The 24,693-nt window shown below is 43.6% G+C and overlaps 1 protein-coding gene across 3 annotated transcripts; it reads right to left on the reverse strand.

The window, feature by feature from the left end:
- Positions 1-801: 801 nt before the first annotated feature.
- NOL11 (nucleolar protein 11) lies at positions 802-23,696 on the reverse strand. 3 transcript variants are annotated; one of them, XM_084748521.1, is made up of 18 exons: positions 23,452-23,696; positions 21,469-21,582; positions 21,304-21,360; positions 19,301-19,449; positions 17,601-17,658; positions 15,636-15,780; positions 14,593-14,781; positions 13,029-13,105; positions 11,343-11,466; positions 10,963-11,048; positions 8,997-9,071; positions 7,966-8,147; positions 5,384-5,509; positions 4,985-5,176; positions 4,098-4,176; positions 3,321-3,413; positions 1,780-1,887; positions 802-1,388 (listed from the first exon to the last, which is right to left on the reverse strand). In XM_084748521.1, the coding sequence occupies exons 1-18, from the start codon at positions 23,590-23,592 to the stop codon at positions 1,272-1,274; spliced, it is 2,112 nt and encodes a 703-aa protein (XP_084604647.1). In that variant the 5' UTR covers positions 23,593-23,696; the 3' UTR covers positions 802-1,271. The 3 variants fall into 3 exon arrangements, with proteins under 3 accessions (XP_084604647.1, XP_084604646.1, XP_084604648.1); XM_084748520.1 differs by having other exon boundaries at positions 4,985-5,236; positions 23,452-23,695; XM_084748522.1 differs by lacking the exons at positions 21,304-21,360; positions 21,469-21,582; positions 23,452-23,696 and having other exon boundaries at positions 4,985-5,236; positions 19,309-19,444.
- Positions 23,697-24,693: the final 997 nt, after the last annotated feature.

Consider the following 24,693-nt stretch of genomic DNA (forward strand, 5'->3'; position numbering starts at 1 on the left):
CAATCAACCTGTAAAGATTTTCTAGAACTTTTGTTTACTTATTTACTCTTGGGGGAAGGGTTTGAAGCAAGGCCTCACTCTGGAGTCAGTTGTGCTACCGTTGCACCCTGTAGCACTTGCTGTTCGGGAACTCACTATGTAGATGAAGCTGATCTTGAATGCAAAGATTAGGCTGCCTCTACTCCTGAGTTCTGGGACTAAAGGCCTGTGCCACCACACCCTGTACAGTATTCTATCTTGGGTGTGGTGGGTCCTGTGCAGTGGAGGGCAAAGAACAATTCTGTGACCCTGGCTCTCTCCCTCCCACTTCACATGGATGCCAGGGATGGAACTCAAATCAGGTTTACAAACAATATTTATCCAGTGACCTCCACTGGCCTCAGGAAAAAAAAATTTTTTTTTAAAGGATAGACATTATTAATTACTATTATTTGAGACAGGGTTTCTTTATGTAGCCCTAGCTGTCCTGGACTCCCTTTGTAGACCAGGCTGGCCTCAAACTCATAGAAATCTGCCTGTCTCTGCCTCACTAAGTGCTGAGATTAAAGGTGTGCGCCACCACGCCCAGCTAACATTTTCATTATTTAGTAATAGGATTTTATAATTTAAAGGGATTTTTACCATTGTCCTTATTACACAGTTCATCTGACACCTCTCACTGGAAGAGGGACTTTCTCTTCCCCTGAGCACAGGGGAGAGATGGCAGGAGGCAGCACACACTATGTTGGCTTGGAGTCCCAAGTGCTCCACAATATAGAGTTGGAACAGCTTCTGACTGAAACACATTCCCAAGATCCACTCTTAGAGATAGTTTGCTTCTTTTATTAAAAGAAAAACTATTAAAATACATAAGAAATTAGACTTTTATCAGTATGCAAATAAATTTACTTAAAATCAGCTCAAAAAGGTTCATAACCTCCTCCTATGGATGTGTGTAGAACCTGTAGCACGCTGAGGAATGGTGACACACGATGGTCCAGGTCCTCACACTTCTCTCTAGACACTGATGGATACAAACCAAACTTCTTTCCATGGATGAAGAGGCAGATTCATATAAAGGATTCCATCAAGCTAGGCGTGGTGGCACACACCTTTAATCCCAGCATTCTGGAAGGTAAAGGCAGGCGGTCTCCATGAGTTTGAGGCAAGCCTGGTCTACATAGCGAGCTCCAAGACAGCCAGGGCTACATAGTGAGAAGCTGTCTCAAAAAAAAAAACCAAACCAAAAAGATGGAGAACTCCATAAATGTCCACGAGGGAAAGCCCAGCCATCAAAAGAGCTCCAGCACTTCAATGGAGTACAGTCCTTTGCTGCTCTTCTCTTGACTTAATTTCTGCAGCTCCCGGAAACTTACTTCAATCTTGTTGAGCTCGGAATAGATGGAGATCTGAGGAAAACAGACTCAGAGTAACGTCACGGTCACCCCACAATAGCACACCTTCATCACTACTAATTGCTTTGTAAACATCTCTGTTGTCTGGCTAATGAATCAAGGGTTCCAAGTATGCATCAGTCTCTATCCCATGAGCTAATTCCCACATCTTCACATCACACTTTAAGGATAAGGTGTATGGATTATACACATGTTCATGGCATTGCTAGAAACAAGCCACTCCCTCTTGGACTTGCAGGGTGGGAAGAGAGGACCAATTCTCTAAAAGTGTGCTCCAACCTACACTCATGCTCTGGTGCACACACTCACAGACTCACTCAAATTACATTATTAATCTGCAATATTAAAGAACTATAAACCCAAGGGGGGGAAAAAAACCACAAACCTGAGATTTCACAAAATTGTAAAGATTAAGCAAGAGTCTTTTTGCTTCTGGGATCATTAAGACAACAGTAAAATTAGCATCTAGAAGCAAGCATATCCAATCCATAATCTGCAGAGAGATACAGAAAGATTAATCCATTAATTCAAGTCTTTTTTTTTTTTAAGATTTATTTATTTATTATTATGTATACAGTGCTCTGCCAGCATATACACCTGAAGCCCAGAGGAGGGCATCAGATCACATTATCGATGGTTGTGAGTCACCAGGTGGTTGCTGGGAATTGAACTCAGGACCTCTGAAGAGCAGTCAGTGCTCTTAACCTCTGAGCCATTTCTCTAGCCCCTAATTCAAGTCTTTCATTGTCTCAAACTCAAGAAAAAGAAATTATTTTGTTTTGCTTTGCTTTTTTGAGACAGAGTTTCTCTGCGTAGCCGTGGCTGTCCTGGACTCACTTTGTGTTTTGTTTTTCTGAGCCAGAATTTCACTCTGTAGTCCCAGATTCCCAGCACTTGGGAGGCAGAGGGAGGAGGCTCGCTGTGAGTTTAAGGCCAGCCTGGTCTACAAAAGCAAGTCCAGGCCAGCTAGGACTATTACATAGAGAAACTCTGTCTCAAAAAACCTTTAAAAAAAGAAAAAAGGACATGGTTCCTCTGTGTAGCCCTGTTTTAATCTGAACTCACTCTGTGGATCAGGGTGGCTTCTACTGCTTCTTTGGGATTAAAGGTGTGAAAAAAAAATAAACAAAAACAAAACAAAACAAAACCAAACCCCACACTATTAAAAGCCAGGAGTGGTAGCGCACGCCTTTAATCCCAGCACTCGGGAGGCAGAGGCAGGTGGATCGCTGTGAGTTCGAGGCCAGCCTGGACTACAAAGTGAGTCCAGGACAGCCAAGGCTACACAGAGAAACCCTGTCTCGAAAAAAAAAAAAAAAAACACAACAACAACAACAACAAAAAAAGTGTGCGCCATCCTGTCCAGCTCAAAAAAAACTTAATGTTGATTATCTCTAAGTGGGCCCAGAGGAGAAGTGCAAAGTTTATTTATTTATTTATTTTGTTTTGTTTTTGTTTTTGTTTTTGTAGCCTTGGGTGTCCTGGACTTGCTTTGTAGATCAGGCCTGCCTCTGCCTCCTGAGTGCTGGGGACTAAAGGCATGTGCCACCACCGCCCGGCTAGTTAGTTCTTTTTGAGGCAAAGCGTCACATGAGAACTCATTATGAAGACCAGACTTGTCTTGAGCTTATAGAGACTGCTCCTGACTTTTAAATATTAAGATCAAAGGCATGTGCCACCACAGCTAGTCCCAAAGTTTACTTTTTGAAAGTTTTGTGATATTGAAACTTCCAACTACAAAGATGACTTTGGAATTTTTTGTAGTCTGGAACTATGGCTCTAGGCATTCATCTACTAAACAGAGAAGCCCTCTCCAACCCACCAGCGTGAGCAGGAGGGACGGGACAGCAGGGAGAAATCAGCTATGGGACTCTGAGGTTGACACTGCATGCAAGGTTTCTGTACAAAGGCAAAAAGATGTTTGACCTGGCTCACAGTTGGCGGGCTTTTTCCAGGAAGAGTCATAGTAGCATTGCCACTACACTTCAGATAGAGGAAATACAAATACTGGAGAAATAGCTGTGTGAGGAAAAAAAGAGGAGCATAAATTACTACCAGGTAGAAAAATGTTCTCTACAAATAAACCCAAGAGATAGTAGAAAAAATAATTTATGAAGCTGTTCGGTTAAATTATCCATCAAACAAATGTGACAGGTCTCTGGTGACAGAAACAAGTCCTTGTTACCACCAAGAAGCTCTCTTAAGTTAGGTAGGACAGGAGGACAATGAGCTCAGGTCAGTAAACAACAGGTAACAAAGATTTTCTCTTTTCTTTTTTTTTAAAGATTTATTTATTTGTTTGCTTGTTTATTTATTATGTACACAGTGCACATTAGGTCACATTATTGATGATTGTGAACCATCATGTGGTTGCTGGGAATTGAACTCAGAACCTCTGGAAGAGCAGACAGTGCTATTAACCACTGAGCCATCTCTCCAGCCCCTTCTCTTTTCTTTTTTCAGTTCTTTTCAGTATCTTTTCAATGATAACTGGTCCAACCTGGTTTCCAAGTATGGCAAAAAGAACACACCAAGTCTATCACCCCTAAATCATCCTAGTTTCCTGAGCAATCTTCACTATGTGTGGACCTCTCTTTCGCATATGGAAGTATCCTGCACTGTTTAGATGGCCTGCTAACAGCTCAGAACTAAGCAGCGCAGGTAAGCCAGAAATACAAGGCACAGGGTGTGCAGGACACTTACTGTGATGTGCTTGGCAGGGATGTCCTTCAAGTGCGGCAGAAGGAAGGGCTCACTATATGCTGAATGAAGGACTGCATTTCTACTCAGGACTAAAGGAAAATCCTTGACAGAGGAAAGGCTATATTTCTGTGAGTAGGTGGTCCCTTCATTGGTTTAGAAGGGGTCTATCACCAACACTTTCCTATTGTTAGAGATGAGGAACACTGCTTATTTGTAAACAATACTTTTTAGCTGGGCGTGATACACGCCTGTGATCCCATCACTCAGGAGACAGAGGCAGGAGGATTTCTGTGAGTTCCAGGCCAGCCTGTTTTACAAAGAGAGTCCAGGACAGCCAAGGCTACACAGAGAAACCCTGTCTCAAAAAAACCAAAAGAAAAAAAAAAAAAAAGAAAAAGAAAATAGGCCAAGCACAATATAGTGGCACACACCTGCTATCTTGGCACTCAGGAAGTAGAGACAAAAGGATGCCAACGCCATCCTTGGCAACATAAGGCACATCTCAGAACAAAATTAAACTAAAAGAAACAATAAAAGAAGCCCCAAAGAAAGCATATAAATGGCTAGGAAAGGCAGCTCTGAAATAGACAGTTTATAAAGTATGCACAGAAGCATAGGTGTAATCCCCCCCCCCCCCCCCCACACACACAGTCAGAGAAGTAGCATTGGTTCAGCCAGCCTGGTCTACAAAGAAAGTCCAGGTCAGCCAAGGTTAGCACAGAAAAACCCTGTCTCAAAACTAACGAAAGAAAGAAAGCCACATTGAATAAAATCCATTTCAAGTAGATACTGAAAAACAGGAAAAAACAACCATGTCTTAGTTACCGCTTAGCATGTAAGTACGTCCCTGATGGACACAGTGCGATGGAACCCATTTGGAAGGATACAGCAGAGTGGCTCGTTTTGGAGACACAGGACATGAGGTCACCGGGAATGAGATGGTCTCCTGTGTTGCATCTCCAGCCTTTTTACTTAATTGCTGACTATCTTTACTGCAGCCACTGTCTTCGGGACTGAAGCCATTTTGAACAATTTCAGTTTGCTCTTCCATTTCCTCTTCCCCATCTTGAATGATATCACTATAATCAAAAACTGACTCCACATTGATATTAATGTCTCGGAGACAGTCATCAGCAATGCTACGATGTTAATTGAAAGCAAGAGGTTAATTCTTTTCACTATTTGAACTTCTGAAAGTTCAGTTTCTAAGCATTCAACATTTTAGAAGTCAGTAAGTCACAGATTTAAATGGCACCAAGGGAATGAAAACACAAGCTCTAACTTACCTCAAGAAAAGTTTTAAGCAAGCACAGGTGGTAGACTCAGGAATGTCAGGGAACTGCTGCAGACACAGCTGTAACATCTGCACGTCCGTGTGCTCTAGGGCAATCTCCATCAAGCCAGGGCACAAGCTGAGACCGAAAGTAAGACAATTAATAAAAAACTTGATAAAGGGCTGGAGAGATGGCTCAGAGGTTAAGAGCACTGGCTGCTCTTCCAAAAGTCCTGAGTTCAATTTTCAGCAACCCATAGTGACTTGGTGCCCTCTTTTGGCCTACAGGTAGGCAAAACATTTAAAAAAAAGTTGCGGGGCGGTGGTGGCATACACCTTTAATCACAGCACTTAGGAGGCAGAGGCAAGTGGATCTCCATGAGTTTGAGGCTAGCCTGGACTACAGAGCAAGGTCCAAGACAGCCAGAGCTGTTATACAGAGAAACCCTGTTTCAAAAAACAAACAAAGTTGAGAAAAAGCCAGGCGTGGTGGCACACACCTTTAATCCCAGCACTTGGGAGGTGGTGGCAGGTGGATCTCTGTGAGTTCGAGGTCAGCCCGGTCTACAAAGTGAGTCCAGGACAGCCAAGGCTACACAGAGAAACTCTGTCCCAAAAAACCAAAAGTTAAGACAAAATGTTTATTCTATGAATGGCTGTTTTGTTTTGTTTTTTTTTTTTCCGAGACAGGGTTTCTCTGTGTAGCCTTGGCTGTCCTGGACTTGCTTTGTAGACCAGGCTGGCCTCGAACTCACAGTGATCTGCCTGCCTCTGCCTCCTGAGTGCTGGGATTAAAGACGTGCGCCACCACGCCCAGCATATTCTATGAATGTTTTACCTGTATGTATACCTGTGTACCACATGTGTGCCTAGTGTCTCTAAGAGCGCACTAGATTCCCTGGTACTTGTGAGCTACCAAGTAGCTGCTGGGAAAATAAAGCCAGGTGCTTTGCAAAAAGAGCAAGTGCTTTCTAGCACCACTTTTTAAAAAAAGACGGGGTCACTATGAGATTCAGGCTGCCTTGGCCTACTAACTGTTGGGATCACAGGCATGCAGCTTCACCACTGCCTTAGTTTCTCCCTTATTTTCTTTTTTTGAGACAAGGCTTCCCTGTTTAACAGCCCTGGCTGTCCTGAAACTGGACTTGTAGACAAGGCTGGCCTCCAACTCAGAGATCCCGCTGCTTCCGCCTCCTAAGTGCTTGGACTAAAGGTGTGCACCACCACGCCTGGTGTCTTTAAGGTTCTTTACTAACTACTGTGGTAGACTATGTGGCTCTTTGGTTGCTGGAATGTTCTGAGGGTACAATGTAAATGAGTTTGGTATTTGGGTTTCAAATGCAGTTAACAGCTGAAAGGAAAGCTTGGGAACCTAAAAACAGCAATGCTGAGAGAGATGGGCACAGCGGAACAAAGACTCTCAGGAACTGAGCTATGGGCCATTTGTGTGGTATTCTGACCAAGAACCTGGCCTCCTTCTGTCCACGTCCTTAGAACATATATGAAGCTCAACTGGGCAATAACTGACTAGTTTGTTTCCTAGAGGAAATTTTAAAAGAGATCATTTAGTGCTGGGCGTGGTGGTGCACGCACGGCTGCAACCCCAGTACTCAGGGAGCTATGTCAGTTCAGTTCAGGGCCAGCCAGAGCTACACAGAAAAACCCTGTCTCCAAAAATAAAAAACAAACAAAAATCATCTAGTTTGATAATGAAAAGCCATCTGTAACTATTAAAGAATCAATGTCATTAACCAGAAACTTTTTATTACATTTGACAATAGAAAGCTGTTTCAAGGGCAAACTCCATCCCTCTGAGGCTCTACCTAGTGAATTTAAAGGCTCATTTAAAGGGAATCTAAGCTGAAGGAGCTCCCTGCTCCTCAAATGCAACTGCCTAGAAAAATGTTTCCCTAGCGCCAGCACCAAGGAGCTGATCGAGCTGTCATCCAAGCCGCACCTTATCCAGGCAATAATGGTCTGAGGCCAAAGAGGCCAGCAACGTGTGGCAGGGCTGAGTTCCTACAAAGGGGGTTCACACGCCCACTGCGTGAAGCTGAGGAGATGAGGCCTACGTGTTGAAGCCCACGTCACCACAGGCCCAGGAGAGGGGACTAGACTACAAGCACACCCGGATGACAACCTTTCTGTTTGTGTGTGTGTGTGTGTGTGTGTGTGTGTGTGTGTGTGTGTGGTGGAGGGGAAACTCTTGCCACTCTTTTCTTTACCCCTCGGCCTCGGGACTGCAGGTGGCTGTCATACCCCACTATACTGCTACTAGGTTTTGGGAGGCCACACTCCGGCCCTGATATTTACTCACTGAGCACCTCCTAGAGAACATTCTTACATAGGAAAAAAAAACACAAATACAAAAAAAAAAGGTTAAAAATGCTGACTATCAAGCCGGGCGTGGTGGCACACACCTATAATCCCAGCACTCGGGAGGCAGAGGCAGGTGAATCGCTGTGAGTTCAAGGCCAGCCTGGTCTACAAAGAGAGTCCAGGACAGCCAAGGCTACACAGAGAAACCTTGTCTCAAAAAACCAAAAAAAAAAAAAAAAAAAAAAGCTGACTATCAAGGGCGAGCCAGGTATCTACCTGTAGGAAAGCGCGTGTGTTTGGATGAGCTGCATCAGACAGTTCCGGGGATAAAACGATTGTTCTGCTTTGCATCTTCCCAGCAGCCCCGCCACTATATCCCCAATTATAGTATGAAAGTCAGGTGTTGACTTAGCCAAAAACTTTCGTAGTTCTACTTCAATGTGTTTTTCCGAATCTTTCTGAAAGAGTAGAATTAATGAAATTTAGTTTGGCACATTAAGAAATGTCATTCTGAACTAAAAATAAGTCTCTCAGCACATTTTGTCAAAAGATGTAATATCCATGCAATCCACTAAAGCAAGATGACATTAAATTACACACGCGCACACACACATAGACACAGTCTGCAAAAGAGTTAAAATACAAGGGTTTATAAACCCAGATACTCAGAGTCTACATTGCAAACCTGATGCAGAGTATGAGATACAGGAGGACAGCACCAGGTCGCTAATTCATCAGATAGTAGAGTCAACTAAGGTGGTTGAAAATACACAATACAAATGCTGACCATAGCTAACATTAAACCTTACGACATGTAGAATGGGGCTGGAGAGACGGCTCAGCAGTTAAGAGTACGTGCTGCTCTTGCAGGGGACCTGGGTTCAATTCCCAGGACCTGCTTAGTAGCTTAACTCCCTAGACATTCTGGTGGTGCACGTTCATATGCATAAAATAAGTGGATTGGGTTCTACCTTTGTTCGGGTCCTGTGAGAAAAGTGCCTTTACCCACTGACCCATCTCAAGAGCCCCATTTCCAATTTTCTTTCTTTTTTTGTTTTTTGAGACAGAGTCTCTCTGTGTAGCCTTGGCTGTCTTGGACTTACTTTGTAGACCAGGCTGGCCTCGAACTCACAGAGATCCACCCACCTCTGCCTCCCAAGTGCTGGGATTAAAGGTGTGCGCCACCATGTCCAGCCCCCAGTTTTCTTTTTTTTTTAATTTATCTTTATTACCCTACACGGTGAGTTCTAGGATAGTCAAAGCTACCCAGAGAAGCCCTGCCTTGAAAAACAAAAAACCAAAATTACCTTTATTATTAATAAAAGTTGCTTGAATCCTGGAACTTCTGGCTGTAAATTTGTTTCAATTTTTTTTCTCCTTGGCTGTAAGTAAATAGGTTGATTAGGTTTTCAAAATAATGCAAAAGACCTATCCAAAATTTAGAAGACTACAAAGCAAACAAGCATACTAGGTATGATCATATTCTTTCTGTCTGTTTTTTTGTTTTTTGAGACAGGGTTTCTCTGTGTAGCCTTGGCTGTCTTGGACTTGCTTTGTAGACCAGGCTGGCCTCGAACTTATAGTGATCCACTCGCCTCTGCCTCCCAAGTACAGGGATTAAAGGTGTGCGCCACCATGCCTGGCTTCATATTTTTAAGAAAATATAAAAAGGGCTGGAGAGATGGCTCAGACGTCTGCTCTTCCAAAGGTCCCTTGAGTTCAATTCCTAGCAACCACATGGTGGCTCACAACCGTGTGTAATGAGATCCAGTGTCTTCTTGTGGCCGGCAGGCATACATGTGGGCAGAATATTGTATAAATAATAAGTAAATCTTTAAAAAAAGTAGTTAGTTTTTGGGGCTTTTGATACAGAATCTCTCTATATGGTCCCCCTGGTCTGAAACTTACACAGACCAGGCTTGCCTCAAACTAAAAAAGATCTACCTGCCTTGGCCTTCTGAGTGCTGGCATTAGAGTCCTGTGCCATCATGCTCAGCTAGTTTTTATTGTTTTGTCTACATGTATGCATGTGTAACATGTTAAGTGCCTGGTCCCATGGAGGCCAGGAGAGGGAGTTACATCCCCTGAACTGGAGTTATAGATGGTTTTGAGCTGCCATGTTGATGCCAGGAACAAACTCTGCTCCTTTATAAGAGCAGCTAGTACTCTCTTTTTTTAAATTTAATTAATTAATTTATTATTTATACAGTGTTGTACCTGCGTGTATGTATACCTGCATGCCAGAAGAGAGCATAGGATCACATTATAGATGATTGTGAGTCACCATGTGGTTGCTGGGAATTGAACTTAGGACCTTTTGAAGAGCAACCAGTGCTCTTAACCTCTGAGCCATCTCTCCAGCCCCAATCACATATTCTTAAAAACAAGCTTTATTATAAATAAAATGTTTTATTTATTTGGTTTCTCTGTGTAAGAGCCTTGGCTGTCCTAGACCCACTTTGTAGACCAGGCTGGTTTTGAACTCAGAGATCCACCTGCCTCTACCTCTCAAGTGCTGGGATTAAAGGCATGAGCCACTCTCGCCTGGCATAAAGTGCTTTTATTACAACTTTGAAATTAAATACATTAAAGAGTGTGTGTGTGTTTTGTTGTTTGTTTGTTTATTTTCTGAGACAGAGGTTCTCCGTGTCGCCTTGTCTGTCCTAGAACCCATTACATAGTCCAGGCCGGCCTCAAACTTGCAATCCTCCCTACTTGGCCTCCTAATCACTGGAATTAGAGGCATCCAGCTTTAGTTTTAGGCTTTTGTTTTTGTTTTAAACTTAAACTAAAACCTCTATACCCAGGAGAGAATTACTGGTAATTGCAAATTGGCCTCTTTTCCTATCTGGGACGTAGCTAATACCACACACACCCTTAAACATTAGGACACAGCAGGGCTGGAGAGACTGTCCAGGATCACCATTGAGAACGTTTGCTGCCCTTGCAGAGGCCCTGAGCCTGGTCCCCAGCACCCACGTGGCAGTGCAAAGCCATCTCTAACTGTAGTTCCAGGGGCCTGACTTTCCTCACGTCAGCTGGTAGAGTACATGCATTCCTGGGTCCTTAAACATAAACAAATAATATCAAAAAAATAACAGCTACATTTGCCAACTATCACCTTAGATAAAAACTGCAATGTTACAATGCTGAAGCCCTGTTACTAAGATCAAGATGTAAGAGGTACACAGATATTTTAAGCTAATAAAGCCTTTTCCTATTTTTTTTTTTAAACATTCACGCTAACATTTCTCATTCAACTAATGAACTTACAGTTTTTGACTGCTCTGCACTGCAGGACCCAAGTTCATATCCTGAACACGTTTCCCAGTTTACAAAATGAGGCATGGAATGAGTGCCTAAGGAAACACAAAACAAATTACTGGACTATTTGACCTAACAGCATCGAATTCAAGAACAAAATAAAACTAATTATGCACAATTTATGAGAGTTTTCAAACTAGGCAATGGTGGTACACTCCTTTAATTTCAGCACCAGCTAGGCAGAGGCAGGTAGATCTCTGAGAGAGAAACCAGAGGAAGTGCCAGGATAGTAAAGTCTACACAGAGAAAGCCTATCTAGAAAAACCCAAAGGAAAAAAAGAAATCAGGCACGAATAAAACGGTCTGAGCTGACAAAATCAAAATCCTACCTTGCTCCTGAGTAGGCTTGAGTTTTCCAAGAGCGCTCGCTAGAGACGACACTTCACACTTGTACGGAATCACAGTTAGACACTTTCCATGTAGCATGAATAGTATTTCCCCATGATACCAGAGCTGGAAAAAGCAGCACATATCTTCCTGAGATCGGACTCTACCAAAGCCAGTAACTAATTAGCATGCATTCATTGTATCAAATGATGGCTTTCATTATATTTCACACACGATCTCCTGCCCTTGACCCTCGTTTACTGCCCCACCCACTCCCTCCTGTTGCTCAGCTTCTTTCCTCATCCCTGTCCCACTCTCATGCCTTATACAAATTTAAGTCTCAATTCAGCAATGAAATAAAACTCCAATTTTTAAAAAATTTCACCTACTTTTCCTATAAATGACATTGTATTCTTCTTTATGACTTAAGTTCCATTATGTAATACGTATCACATTGTATTCAGCCACTGATGGGCATACAGGCTGCTTCTTTAACTCAGCATTACCATGTAACAGTAACACTGCATGAGCTATCTCAGAACAAGACTGGGTTTCACTATGTAGCTCTGGCCATCTTGGAAGGCACAAGGCAGATCAGACTGGCCTCCAACTCTGAGATCTGCTTGCCTATGCCTCTAGAGTGCAGGGATTAAAGGTGTGTGTCACAAATGCCCTGAAAATATTTAATTCTTTAAGTAATTTCATGGTAGTATTTACTGTATAAAGGCTAATTTATTAGAAATAGTTAATAGGTTTAATACACAAAAAATAAAATGCTCAGGACTGGAGAGATGGCTCAGTGGTTAAGAGCACCGTCTGCTCTTCCAAAGGACCCAGGTTCAATTCCAAGCACATGGTAGCTCACAACTGTCTATAACTTCAGTTTCAGGCGATCTGACACCCTCACACCAATGCATATAAAATAAAATTAGATAAATTAAAAAAAAATCAAATACAATGCTCAAACAAAAGAAGAGCTAAAAACAAACTAATTGTTCTACTCTGATCTAAAATGTAGTACTTTGAAAGTCATACATAGATGGGCAGTGTTGTCGCCCACTTTTAATCCCAGCACTCTAGAGGCAGAGGCAGATGCCAGCCCGGTTTACAGATCAAGTTCCAGAACATCCCGAGCTAAATAGACAAACCTTAAAAAAAAAAAAAAAAAAAAAAAAAAAAAGAAAGAAAGAAAGAAAGAAAGAAAAGAAAAGAAAAGAATAAGCTGTTTTAACAAAAATCAACAAATGTAGTCTCTATGGTAAAAAGTAAATTACACCCGGGTGTGGTGGTACATGTTTTTAATCCAGTATTTGGAAGGCAGAGGCAGGCTGGTCTCTAAGTTCAAGGACAGCCTGGTCTACAAAGTGATCTAGGACAGCCAGGGCTATTACATAGAGAAACTCTGTCTCAAAAAAACAAAACAAAACAAAACAAAACAAAAAAAAACCAAAAAATAAAAAAATAAGTTAATGTTACTTCTAGTTTTCTTCAGAGGATAGTTAACAGAAACCCAAGCAATCAGCAGCAGGAAGGTATACACCTAAAGCTCTGGCACTCAGGAAGCTACGGCAGGAGAACTGCAAATGTGAGGCCATCCAGGGCTACATAGCAGCACCTTACCTCAACCAACAACCCAAACCTGAACAAAACAAAAACCCAAAACAAAGAAAGAAAAAAACCGAACATACTTGCCCACTGGTTCCTTGTGGCAGCTCTTTTGACGTCTGCAATGTTTGAAACTTTATGTTCCATATGGAGAGGCATTCTATAATGTAAGTGTCAAAAAGTTCAGAAACAGACCTAAATATCTACAAATACGGCCACACAGAGAAACCCTGTCTCAAAAAAACCAAAACAACCCCCCCCAAATAAATACATAAATAAATAAAAGCAAGATGGGGCTAGAGATATGGCTCAGAGGTTAAGAGCACCAACTGCTCTTCCAGAGGTCCTGAGTTCCCAGCAACCACATGGTGGCTATAACCATCTACCATGAGATCTGGTTCCCTCTTCTGGTGTGCAGGTGTATATGCAGGCAGAACACTGTATATGTAATAAATAAATAAATCTTTCAAACAAATGAGACACAAGGTAGGTAGGAAGTAGAGTGGACAAGCTCCAAGGGAAAGTTAAAATGGCAGACATTCAAGGAAGAAGAGCCCGAGCTGGAAAGATGGCTCAGAGGTTAAAACCATTGCTTGCTCTTCCAAAGGCCCTAAGTTTAATTCCTAGCAACCACATAGTGGCTCGCAACCATCTATAATGTTATCTGATGCCCTCTTATGGAGTGCAGGTATATATAATAAATAAAATAAAATAAAATAAAAAAGGAGAGCCCAGGACCAAATGACCTTAGCACTGAATTCCAATAGTCATAAAATCAGTACCAGACCCTTTTAGAATATAGAAGAAATAAGTCCTAACCCTCTAGTAAATTCGTATTGCCCCAAGACCAAAGCCAACACACATGCAGGTATGCATGCTCACGTGAACACACACAGAAAGGCATGTACTAACAGCACAAATAATAAAACTTAGAAGCTGGGTGTGGTGGCGCACGCCTTTAACCCCAGCACTCGGGAGGCAGAGGCAGGTAGATCCCTGTGAGTTCGAGGCCAGCCTGGTCTATAAAGTGAGTCCAGGACAGCCAAGGTTACACAGAGAGACTCTGTCTTGAAAAGCCAAAAACAAACAAACAAAAAATTAGAAAAGTTGCAGGCATAAAAGCAACACATAGGCCGGGCGGTGGTGGCGCACACCTTTAATCCCAGCACTCGGGAGGCAGAGGCAGGAGGATCTCTGTGAGTTCGAGGCCAGCCTGGTCTGAGTCCAGGACAGCCAAGGCTACACAGAGAAACTCCATCTTGAAAACAAAACAAAAACAAAAACAAAAAGCAAAACAAAACAAAAACCAAAAAACCCCAACACATAAAACCAGCTAAGTTTCTACAGCCTATAAAGGGGAGCTCTGAAAAGGAAACATTTATATTAACATTTAAAAGAATAATTTAACCAAGGACGGCAAGGGCTGAGGGTACAGTAAAAGCCACCAATAAGGAAGCCATAAACAGATGGAGTCCGTGCGCTGGCGTGGGGCACACACCTGCCATCCTAGGGCTTGGGGGGCTGGGGTACGAGGGTCTTGAGGCCAAGGCCAGCCTGGGCTACACAGTGAGATTCTGCTGAAAACAAGGGGAGATGACAGAGACGAGAGGCTGATCGATAACTTTGGCTGTTAGGTGATCTCATTACCCTTAGATGCTGGAAGTGGAGGTCCCAGGACTGCTATGTGGTCTTGATCCAGGAAGGTGAGGGCCAGACCATTTCGAGCACCACCAGACACAACTGCCTTGAGCATCAGTGCTCTACCTAACCTCTGATTTTTTTCTGTGTCACTTGAATATATTGGTATCAAGGTTTCATATATACACCCATCAGAGCCTGTTGGGAGAAAGTATTTGTTGTTTATTAATGGGAAAAGGACAGTTTGTATTTACTGTAGTTAGTGGTATTAGGGTGTTTCTAAGACTATAAATCCATAAATAACACAACTGTAACACTGAACAATTGTATCACTCTAGGCTATCTCTCAACAGATATATTAAAATTTTTATAAATGGGGTCAGTAAAATGGCCTGCAAGGAAAAGGCACCAAACATGACAGCCTGAGTATGATCACTGACGCCCACACAGTGGAGGGAGAGAACTACAAGTTGTTCTCTGACCTCAAAATGGAAGCCAAGGCACAAACACAGAAGAGCACACACTAAATAATGCTAGAGCATTGTGTGTAAGTGTAGGAGAAACACTGGAGGCGTAACTCAATTGGTAAAAATGCTTGCCTACTGTTTAGTCCCTAGCACCACATAAAACCAGGCAGGGCTGTGCACACTGTAGTCGCAGCACCTGGAAGGCAGAGGCAGAAGGATCAGAATGGTCATCCTTAGCTACGTGTAACTTTTTTTTTTTTTTTTGGTTTTCTGAGACAGGGTTTCTTTGTATAACGGAACCCTGGCTGTCCTGGACTTGCTTTGTAGACGAGGCTGGTCTCAAACTCAGAGATCTGCATGCCTCTGCCTCCTAAGTGCTGGGATTACAGGCATGTATCTCAATGGCCAGTTTGTGACTTTAAAAAAAAAAAAAGGTATTGTATTATTTGTCGTTGTTTATAGTAAACTTAACAAAAAAGTCCTATGATGGCCATGGAGGAAAACTGTAGAAAGCTTAGGAGTCTACATCAAATACAACCCTCTAACAGCCTCCTGTTAACAAATCTGACATTAAAGAAAACTTACTTAGCGACACCAAGGAGATGAATTTCCCATCCAAACGTGCAGTAAAATTTGGTTTAACAGTGTTTTCTTGTTTTCCAAGTAAGAGTGTGTATTTGCTTAAGGTGTGTGATTTGCACAACTGTACATAAGCAAAATAATTCTCATGCTGCAAAAAAAAAATATATTTTATAAATACTGGACTTTAACTAACTTTAATTAAACATTAAAATTAGAAGTTGCTGCTCTATTCTAATTACTTCAACAAATACTTAAAAACTACTTGCAACAAGTTCCAGGCCACTAGGACTGCAGAGATGCTTGGGAAGCAGGAGCTGTCCCGCTGCTATGTCCCCACCCTTGTCCTTTTTTAAAAAAGTGCATCATGCATCACCTTCCTCAGCCACTACATGTTTTGTTCTATTTATTTATCTGTTTGCTTTTTGAGGCAGGGTTTCTCTGTGTAGCCTTGGCTTTGTAGAGCAGGCTAGCCTTGAAGTCATAGTACCCTGCCTCTGCCTCCCCAGTGCTGGGATTACAGGTGCATGCCACTTGGCTCCTACCTTGTCTTTTGAGACACATAGCTTAAGGACAGCTATGTAGTACAAGCTGACCTTAATCTCTTCATCTTCCTGCACCATTCTCCCAAGTGTTGGGATTATGGGATGTTGTAATTATAGGCATGGCTTCAGTTAAATTTACAATGTTGGTTTAGTTTCTTCCTTAAGAAAGTATTGCGATGGGTGACGCTGGGCAATAGAGGACCTGGCCCTTAGCTCAGCAGGGTCTAAGGCTGTGGTGCGTGTGGAAGCATGGCAAAGACGAGAAGTAGACCCCTGTAGCCAAGTTGGACCACCTGGTCAAGGACGTGAAGACCAAGTGCCTGAGGATCTGCCTGCTCTCCTTGTCACCCAGGAATCTGAGTTACTGACTTCCTGGAGCATCCCTAAAGGATGAGGTTATAAAGGTCGCACCACTACAAAAGCAGAGTAGGGATGTCAGCAGACCTGGCTCAAGGCTTACGTTGCTACTGGGGACTACACCGGTCATGTGAATCTTGGTGTTAAGCAGTCTAAAGAGGTAACTACTGCCATCTGAAGGCCCAGTGTTCTGGTCAAACTTTCCATTTTCCCTGTGCGGGAAGGGCTGATGGGAAACAAGATTTGCAAGCCTCACTGCCCAAGCATCAGCAAGGGGCTGTTACCACGACCATCTTTGCCGGCATCTCCAAGACTGATAAGCTACCTGATCCCACACCCCTGGAAAGAGACTGTGTTCACCAAGGCCCCATACCATCTTATGAAAATCCATACTTGAGTGCCCATGTAGAGGATATAGGCTCCAGCTGTGGCTACCACATGAAGTTCTTATACCATAAAAATAAAGTAAATTAAGTCTGGTTTTAAAAAAAGTTTGGAGGATGGTCAGTGGTGGTGCATGCCTTTAATCCCAGCACTCGGAAGGCAGAGGCAGGTAGATCTCTGTGAGTTGGAGGCCAGCTTGGTCTACAAAGCAAGCCCAGGAAAGGAAGGCTACATACAGAAAAACCCTGTCTCAAAAATGAAACAAAACAAAAAAAGTTTGGGGCTGAAGAGATGGCTCAGAGGTTAAGAGCACACTATCAGCTCTTCCAGAGATCCTGAGTTCAATTCCCAGCAACCACATAGTGGCTCACAAACATCTGTAATGTGATCTGGCGCCCTCTTCTAGTGCACAGGCAAACATGCAGGCAGAACACTACACATAATTCTAAAAAAAAAGTTCAATTTAGGCATGGAAAAATAGTTCAAACACAGAGAAACTTTGTCTTGAAAACAAACAAACAAAAAATAGTTCAATAGGCATAGAATGGTTCAATTTAGGCATAGAACTAGCAATTTAATGTTTACAAAGAAAAAACCTTCTAAGAGAAACAATAAAATCACATTTTTGTTTTGAAAATAACACAGGTAACTGAAAAAAAGACCAGAAATTGAAGATGTCACTTACATTTTCAGTAATAAAAATTAAGGCGGGTTGTTTAAATAACATGAAAACCTCTGACCACCTTTAAAAAAGAAAGAAAAATTAGAAAACATAAAGTCAGTTGAAAAATGTTACTTATCTATTAAGCGGAAGAACTATTAAGTTTGGAGGCAGGACAGCAGGGAACTCCTACTTCAGAGACTGCAGTCACCGTCTGACAGGCTGTTAAACTTCCCAGACCATATGAAAACTGTGAGGCTGGGGGTGAGGAGTCGGCAGTCCTTTGCGGACTTTGGGAACCAGCGCTCTTGGGGAAACGTTGGACTGTTACCTGCCTTCTAGCGACAGAGAATGAGCCACAGGGAAGCCAAAGACCCACAACTAGGGCAGCACTGTCGGTCTGTGGCAAAACAGTGACTAGAACCCAAGGTCGCCGCTCACCCCTCAGAGGCACGCACGGTCAGTCTAAGATCAAGCTGTCCACGTGCTCCCTGACTCAGCACAAGTCTATGCTGTTAGGAATTTAGTTTCCACTAGGTAGAGCCGAAGAGACCACAAGAAAAACGAACAGGGAGCGTGATGGAGTAATGAGATGGGAGCGACGAGGTCCTGCCAGCCCTACCACCATGTGAGCACGCTATTTACCAGCGCTACTCCCGAGCCCGGGAAAGCAGCGGCTTAGCACTGCCATCCATCACCTTACTACCAGGGAATGCTTTTCTTCAGGGGACAGGGCTGTGGCTTGGCACTTGGCTATACGGCAGGAGCAAAGAGGATAGACTTCCAGCATTATCCATTTCACTCACCAAGAGCTGACTGTCCAGGTCTCTGACATGTGACTAGGACTATGGCCATTTCCTCATCATTTATTATTCCACAGGCTCACAGTCTTGGAAATTTTGCTCAGCGTCTCATAAGTGGGTGGTCCCCCACCCCCACCCCAGACAGGATTTCTCTGTGTAGTTTTTTGTTTGCTTTGTTTTTGTTTTTTAAAGTCAAGGTATTAATATGTAGCCCTTGCCTGCCTAGAACTTGCTATGCAGACCAGACTGGCTTCAAACGCAGAGATCTGACTGCCTCTGTCTCTCCAGTACTACACCCAGCGTTAAGTGGAATTTAATTAGAGTGGTACCCTCCCGCCGCCCCCAGATTCCATGGATTAACTCCAGGTTTCAGACCTGCTAGGCAGGGCTATGTCACTGAATTCTACCACAGGCCTTTATGTTTCTAAGCAAAAATACTTTTTTTAAAAAAAGATTTTATTTATTATTTATACAATATTCTGTCCACATGTGTGCCTGCCCACCACAAGAAGGCATCGAATCTCATTACAGATGGTTGTGAGCCACCATGTGGTTGCTGGGAATTGAACTCAGGACCTCTGGAAGAGCAGACGGTGCTCTTAACCGCTGAGCCATCTCTCCAGCCCGCAAAAATACTTTTAAATGCAGGAAAGAATGTGGTAAAGTAATGCATAGCCAACTTTCTCCTGGCAAAAATTTGTAATTGAGGGGCTGGAGAGATGGTTCAGCTGTTAAGAGCCCTGGCTGCTCTTTCAGAGGACCTGGGTTCGATTTCCAGCACCCATATGGCAGGTTATAACTGTCTATACCTCGAGTTCCAAGGATCTGCACCCTTATCTGGCCTCCTAGGGCACAGACATAAATGCACACAAAACCAAATAAAAATTTACAAAAATCTTATAATTGTGTATTGCAACTTACTTGATTACCTCTTCATCAGGTATGACAGCTTCAATGTTCTGCTGAGGCTCGGCAAGCAAGGCCTCTAGCCCACGAGCAGCACCTCTGCGGAACAGTACCAATGGTTCTGTCCTTTGTACTGAGTGGATCCTATGGACTTCAGCTGACAGCTGGAAAAAATGTTCCAAGTATTTTAAGTTTTGCTCTAAAAGAACAGACACACAATACAATACAGACATTTATAGCTGCTTGGCTATGTTGTCTAGGCTGCCCTTGGTCTCATAATTCTGCTTTAGCCTCCAAGTAGCAGACATTACCAGCATGTGCCATCACACCAGGTCTGAGAGCTGTGTAATCTCAGCACTTTGGAGGCAGAGGCAGGCGGATTGCTGTGAATTTGAGGCTAACCTGGTCTACAAAGCAAGTTTCAGAACAGCCAAGGCTACACAGAGAAACTCTTGTCTCAAAAAACCAAAAGGACAAAACAAAAAGCATGCATCATCATGCATGGTTAGAGCTGGAACATTTGAAATTAGTCTCATTTAAGAGACTCGTTTTATATCTTTAGGTCAGTAGTAGAATACAGACAGACAGACAGACAGACAGACACACACACACACACAGCCAAGGCTAGAGAGAAACCCTGTCTCGAAAAATCAAAACAAAACAAAACCCCTCAAAAAACTGTATGTATGTATGTACATACTCATGTATGTTTTGTTTTTCGAGACAGGGTTTCTCTATGTAGCCTTGACTTTCCTAGACTTGCTTTGTAGACCAGGTTGGCCTCGAACTCACAGTGATTAGCCTGCCTCTGACTCCCAAGTGCTGGGATTAAAGGCATCTGCCATTACTACCCAGCTGATTTTTATATTTTTAAAAACATTTATGTCCAGCACTTGAGAGGCAGAGGCAAATGGATCTCTGAGTTCGAGGCTGGCCTGGTCTACTGAGTAAGTTCCAGGGTAGCCAGGGCTGCACAGAGAAACCTGTCTCAAAACAAAACAAAAGAAACAACAACCCCCCCCCCCCATGTGTATATGTGTACCATTCACATCCAAGAGACCACAGAGGCCCAAAAAAGGCATCAAGAATCTCCAGAGTAGGCTGGAGAGATGGCTCAGGGGTTAAGAGCACTGACTGTTCTTCCAGAGGTCCTGAATTCAATTCCCAGCAACCACATGGTGGCTTATAACCATCTGTAATAGGATCTGATGCCCTCTTCTGGTGTTCATGAAGACAGCATACTCATATATATAAAATAAGTATTTCTTTAAAAAAAAAAAAAAGATTCTCTGGAGCTGGAATTACAGGTGTGAGCCATCATGTGAACACTAGAAACTGAATTCTAGTCCTCTGCAAGAGTAGCAAATGCTCTTAACTTGCAAATCCATCTCTCTAGCCACATTCAAGAATTATTTAAATCACCAGTGTTTGTGGGGTAATAAAGCCTGCATCATCCTCTTCTTCTTATTCTTTTTGAAGATTGATTTATTATGTATACAGCACCTGCCCGCATGTGTGCCTGTACACTAGAAGAGGGCACCAGCTCTCACTATAGATGGCTGTGAGCCACCATGTGGTTGCTGGGAATCGAACCCAGGTCCTCTGGAAGAGCAGCCAGTGCTCTTAACCGCTGAGCTATCTCTCCAGCCCCAGCCTTCATCTTCTAACCTATGAACATATGCGCTGAGCTGGTTATCATGAGATATAAGAACACAGCTAGAAGGGGAAACTGACTACAACCAGGAGCTCATTTGCCAGAGGTGGTAAGATATGTAACAAATGAGCCGGGCGTGGGGCGCACGCCTTTAATCCCAGCACTCGGGAGGCAGAGGCAGGCGGATCGCTGTGAGTTCGAGGCCAGCCTGGTCTACAAAGCAAGTCTAGGACAGCAAAGGCTACACAGAGAGACCCTGTCTCAACAAACAACAACAACAACAACAAGATATGTAACAAATGTGAGATTGTGAGTTATTTCATTTCACCAACAATTAAGTATGTCAGAAAATCCAAAGACTTACTGTAGCTTTAAATACTTTATCCAGGTTTACATCTTCATTATTCCATATTCTCAAAACCTTAAATCAGAGCACACATGTTAAACAGGGCTGTATTGCCTATTTACATGCCAACAGACAATGCATGCAGCAATCTTATGTCACACATATTAATGTTTTCGGCTTTACCTTATGGTCATGTACCACAATATACTCTCCCGTCTGAAAGTTGCATACAGCTGGACACGTTATGCACTGGCCTTGTTTCACCGACCAGCTGCCCAAGGGTTTCTGGTCAGAAACCTGGAGAAAGAATACACAACTTAAGTATTCAGCTTTAGACATTCCAGAAATTAGATTTAACAGACAGAAAGGGAAGCCCTTGAATGACAACACTGAGCATGACTTCTAACTTTATGAAGTACCTAACTTGCAATAATGACGGATGGAGACTGACGGTTACCAGGGGCTGGGAAGAATAGTTATGACTTCTTCTTTGCTGGACACGGTCTTTCTGTGTAGTCTAGACTGACTTCAAACTCCAGAGTAGAGAGTTATTATTTATTTTTAAGTATATGTATGTATTTATTTGTGTGTGTGTGAGGCTAAAGAACAGGTTTCAGGAGTCAGCTCTGTTCGTTCCACTACGTAGATCTGCAGAACTGAATTCAGGTCATCAGACTCGGTGGCAAGTGCTGTTAGCAGCTGAGCCATCTCACCAGCCCTCAGAACTAGTACAGATTTTCAGTTCTGTAAGTTGAAGAGTTTTGGAGACAGATTATGGTGATGTCTGTACAACAATGTAAACATACTTAACACTTCACTATATGTAACTTTGAAAGTTATAATGGTAAATATGATCTTTTTAAAAACCCTCACAATAGCCAGGTGTGGTGGAGCAAGCCTTTGATTTAATCCCAGCACTTGGGAGGCAGAGGCAGGCAGATCTCTGTGAGTTCGAGCCAGCCTGGTCTACAAAGAGAGTTCCAGAGCAGTCAGGGCTATTATACAGAGAAACCCTGTCTCAAACAAAAAACAAAAAACCTCACAATAAGTAGGTGTGATGGCTCAAACTCGAAGTCTCAGCACTGGGGAGGCTGAGGTAGGAGAATTGTAAACTCAAAACCAGCCTGTTTTCAAAAACAAAAATCTCCAAAACAGTAAGCAAATTAATTCAAGAAATGGCTTATAAACAATGATGCCTTTAAAGATGAATTTATCAGCTGTGGAACAGAGGTGGAAAATTAGGTTGGTGTAAGTCGACCCAGTCCACCTAATTCCTATGCAGAAACAGCCAAACTGACGCAAAGACGAACAGTCTGAAGGGAAGGCTAAACAACAGCATAGAGGCTTGTTGGCAGCTTGTCCCTAAAACGTGAAAGCAGAAGGGTAACATTTTAATGTCACAAGAAACTGTTCAGCGCTGGCTGGTGGTGGCACATGCCTTTAACCCCATCAGATTTCTCTGAGTTCAGTGTACAGAGCCAGGAGAGTCAGGGCTACACAGAGAGACCCTGTCTCAAAAAAACCAAAATAACAATAACAACAGCAACAACAAACTGTTCAGAATTTAAAAACCTGCTTTGGCCGGGCGCGGGGGCGCACACCTGTAATCGCAGCCCTCGGGAGGCAGAGGCAGGCGGATCGCTTGTGAGTTCGAGGCCAGCCTGGTCTACAAAGCGTGTCCAGGACAGCCAAGGCTACACAGAGAAACCCTGTCTCAAAAAACAGAAAGAAAGAAGAAAGAAAGCAAGCCCCTGCCTCTTCATCCCTCCCACCCCACGCCCCCAAAATCAAGGGGCGGAGGATGATAAAGTCGATAACGCGTATTTTCGACCTGTCAGTGTCATCCTTTGAAACTGAATGTCCGCTCGACCCTTGGGCAAACGAGCCGCAAGGTGACAGCGAGCCCCTTGAATTTCTGGGAGAGAAGATGAGCGGGCACAGGTGCTCGGCGTGCCCCACGTGCACAAGACAGTGCCGCCTGCCACTCGGACACCTGCCGGCTCTCACAGGAAAACACCTTCCGAATCTCATTCGGCGTCGCACCGCGGTGACCGCCGGGCTCTGTCACGCCCGCCCCCCCCTCGCCCCCCGCCCGGCTTTCCTTCCCAAGCTGTGGGAAACTCAAGCCTCCCGCTCCCGGCTTCGGACCAGCCGGCAAGACCTCACCTTGTAGAGGACGACGGTCCTGCCGCCGTCCGTCACTAGGAACTGGTCTGCTTTGTCACTCTGCTCTACACCTAGGAATCCTTCAGGCCCGGCGCCCAAGACTCCGGTAGACAGCGTGAACTCCTCTTCCAGCGTTGCCATCTTCGGCTGGCCTGCGGCCCGAGCACGCCTCCCAGCAGCCTTTGCGCTTTCTCTCGCGAGAGCCAAGGGCACAGAGAGGGTGGGTCCTCGCCAGAGGAAAATCAGCTCCAGCAGAACTGCGACCCCTGGCGGCCAGACGGGGAGCGGCCTAACACCTTTCAGTGGGTGGGGCCTAGACTACGTGCCAATGCTCGTAGCCCTCAAGGCCACGCCTCCCGGTAGAAGCTGAAGTTTAGAAAACGCCATGTCTCGAAAAAAAACCATTAAAAAAAAAAAAAAAGAAAAGAAAAGAAAAGAAAATGCCCTGGTATAAACAAACAGATTTTAAAAAGATCTAACGTGGCTCTAGGAAGTCCTACCACACCATGCCAGAGGAGGAGAAAAAAAATCAACCTGTAGGGACTGGAGAGATGGCTCAGAGGTTAAGAGCACTGGTTGCTCTTCCAAAGGTCCTGAGTTCAAATCCCAGCAACCACATGGTGGCTTACAACCATCTATAATGAGATCTGGTGTCCTCTTCTGGTGTGCAAGGGTTCATGTAGGCAGAACACTGTATACATAATAAATAAATCTTAAAAAAAAAAAAAAAAAGTCAACCTGTAGATGGCTGTTTCTAAATGCCTAATCGCTCTTACCCCAATTCTCCAGAGGTGCCTAGTCCTGTAAGCACTTATTTTTTCCTGTTGTTTTGGCAGTGGTGGGGATGATTCTTTCAGATTATCAGAGTGTACAACTCCTTTGACTAAAAAAAGAAATACCCAAGGCTACACAGAGAAACCTTGTCTTGAAAAACAACAACAAAAAAAAAAAAAGAAAAGAAAAAGAAAAAAGAAAGAAAGAAACCCTAAAAGAAGAAATCCAAAGCTGAGGGGGGTGGCCCACGCCTTTAGTCCCAGCACTTGGAAGGCAGAGGCAGGTGGATCGCTGTGAGTTTGAGGCCAGCCTGGTCTACAAAGCAAATCCAAAACAGGCAAGGCTACACAGCCTTGAAAAACCAAACCAAACCAACCAACCAACCAAACAAACAACAAAAAAGCCAGGCGTGGTGGTGCACGCCTTTAATCCCAGCACTTGGGAGGCAGAGGCAGGTGGATCGCTGTG

This window comes from Acomys minous (genome assembly GCF_964271855.1).
Source record: "Acomys minous genome assembly, chromosome: 12".
NCBI lineage: Eukaryota > Metazoa > Chordata > Mammalia > Rodentia > Muridae > Acomys > Acomys minous.

Bases quoted from the DNA above. Each gene is read 5' to 3' on its own strand.
- NOL11 (XM_084748520.1), bottom strand. From the start codon at position 23,592: ATGGCAACGCTGGAAGAGGAGTTCACGCTGTCTACCGGAGTCTTGGGC. The intron at 21,583-23,451 runs GTGAGGTCTTGC...TTCTTTCTCCAG, and splicing joins GGACCGTCGTCCTCTACAAG to GTTTCTGACCAGAAACCCTT. The intron at 1,888-3,320 runs GTCAAACATCTT...ATCTCTCTGCAG, and splicing joins GCCCGCCAACTGTGAGCCAG to ATTATGGATTGGATATGCTT.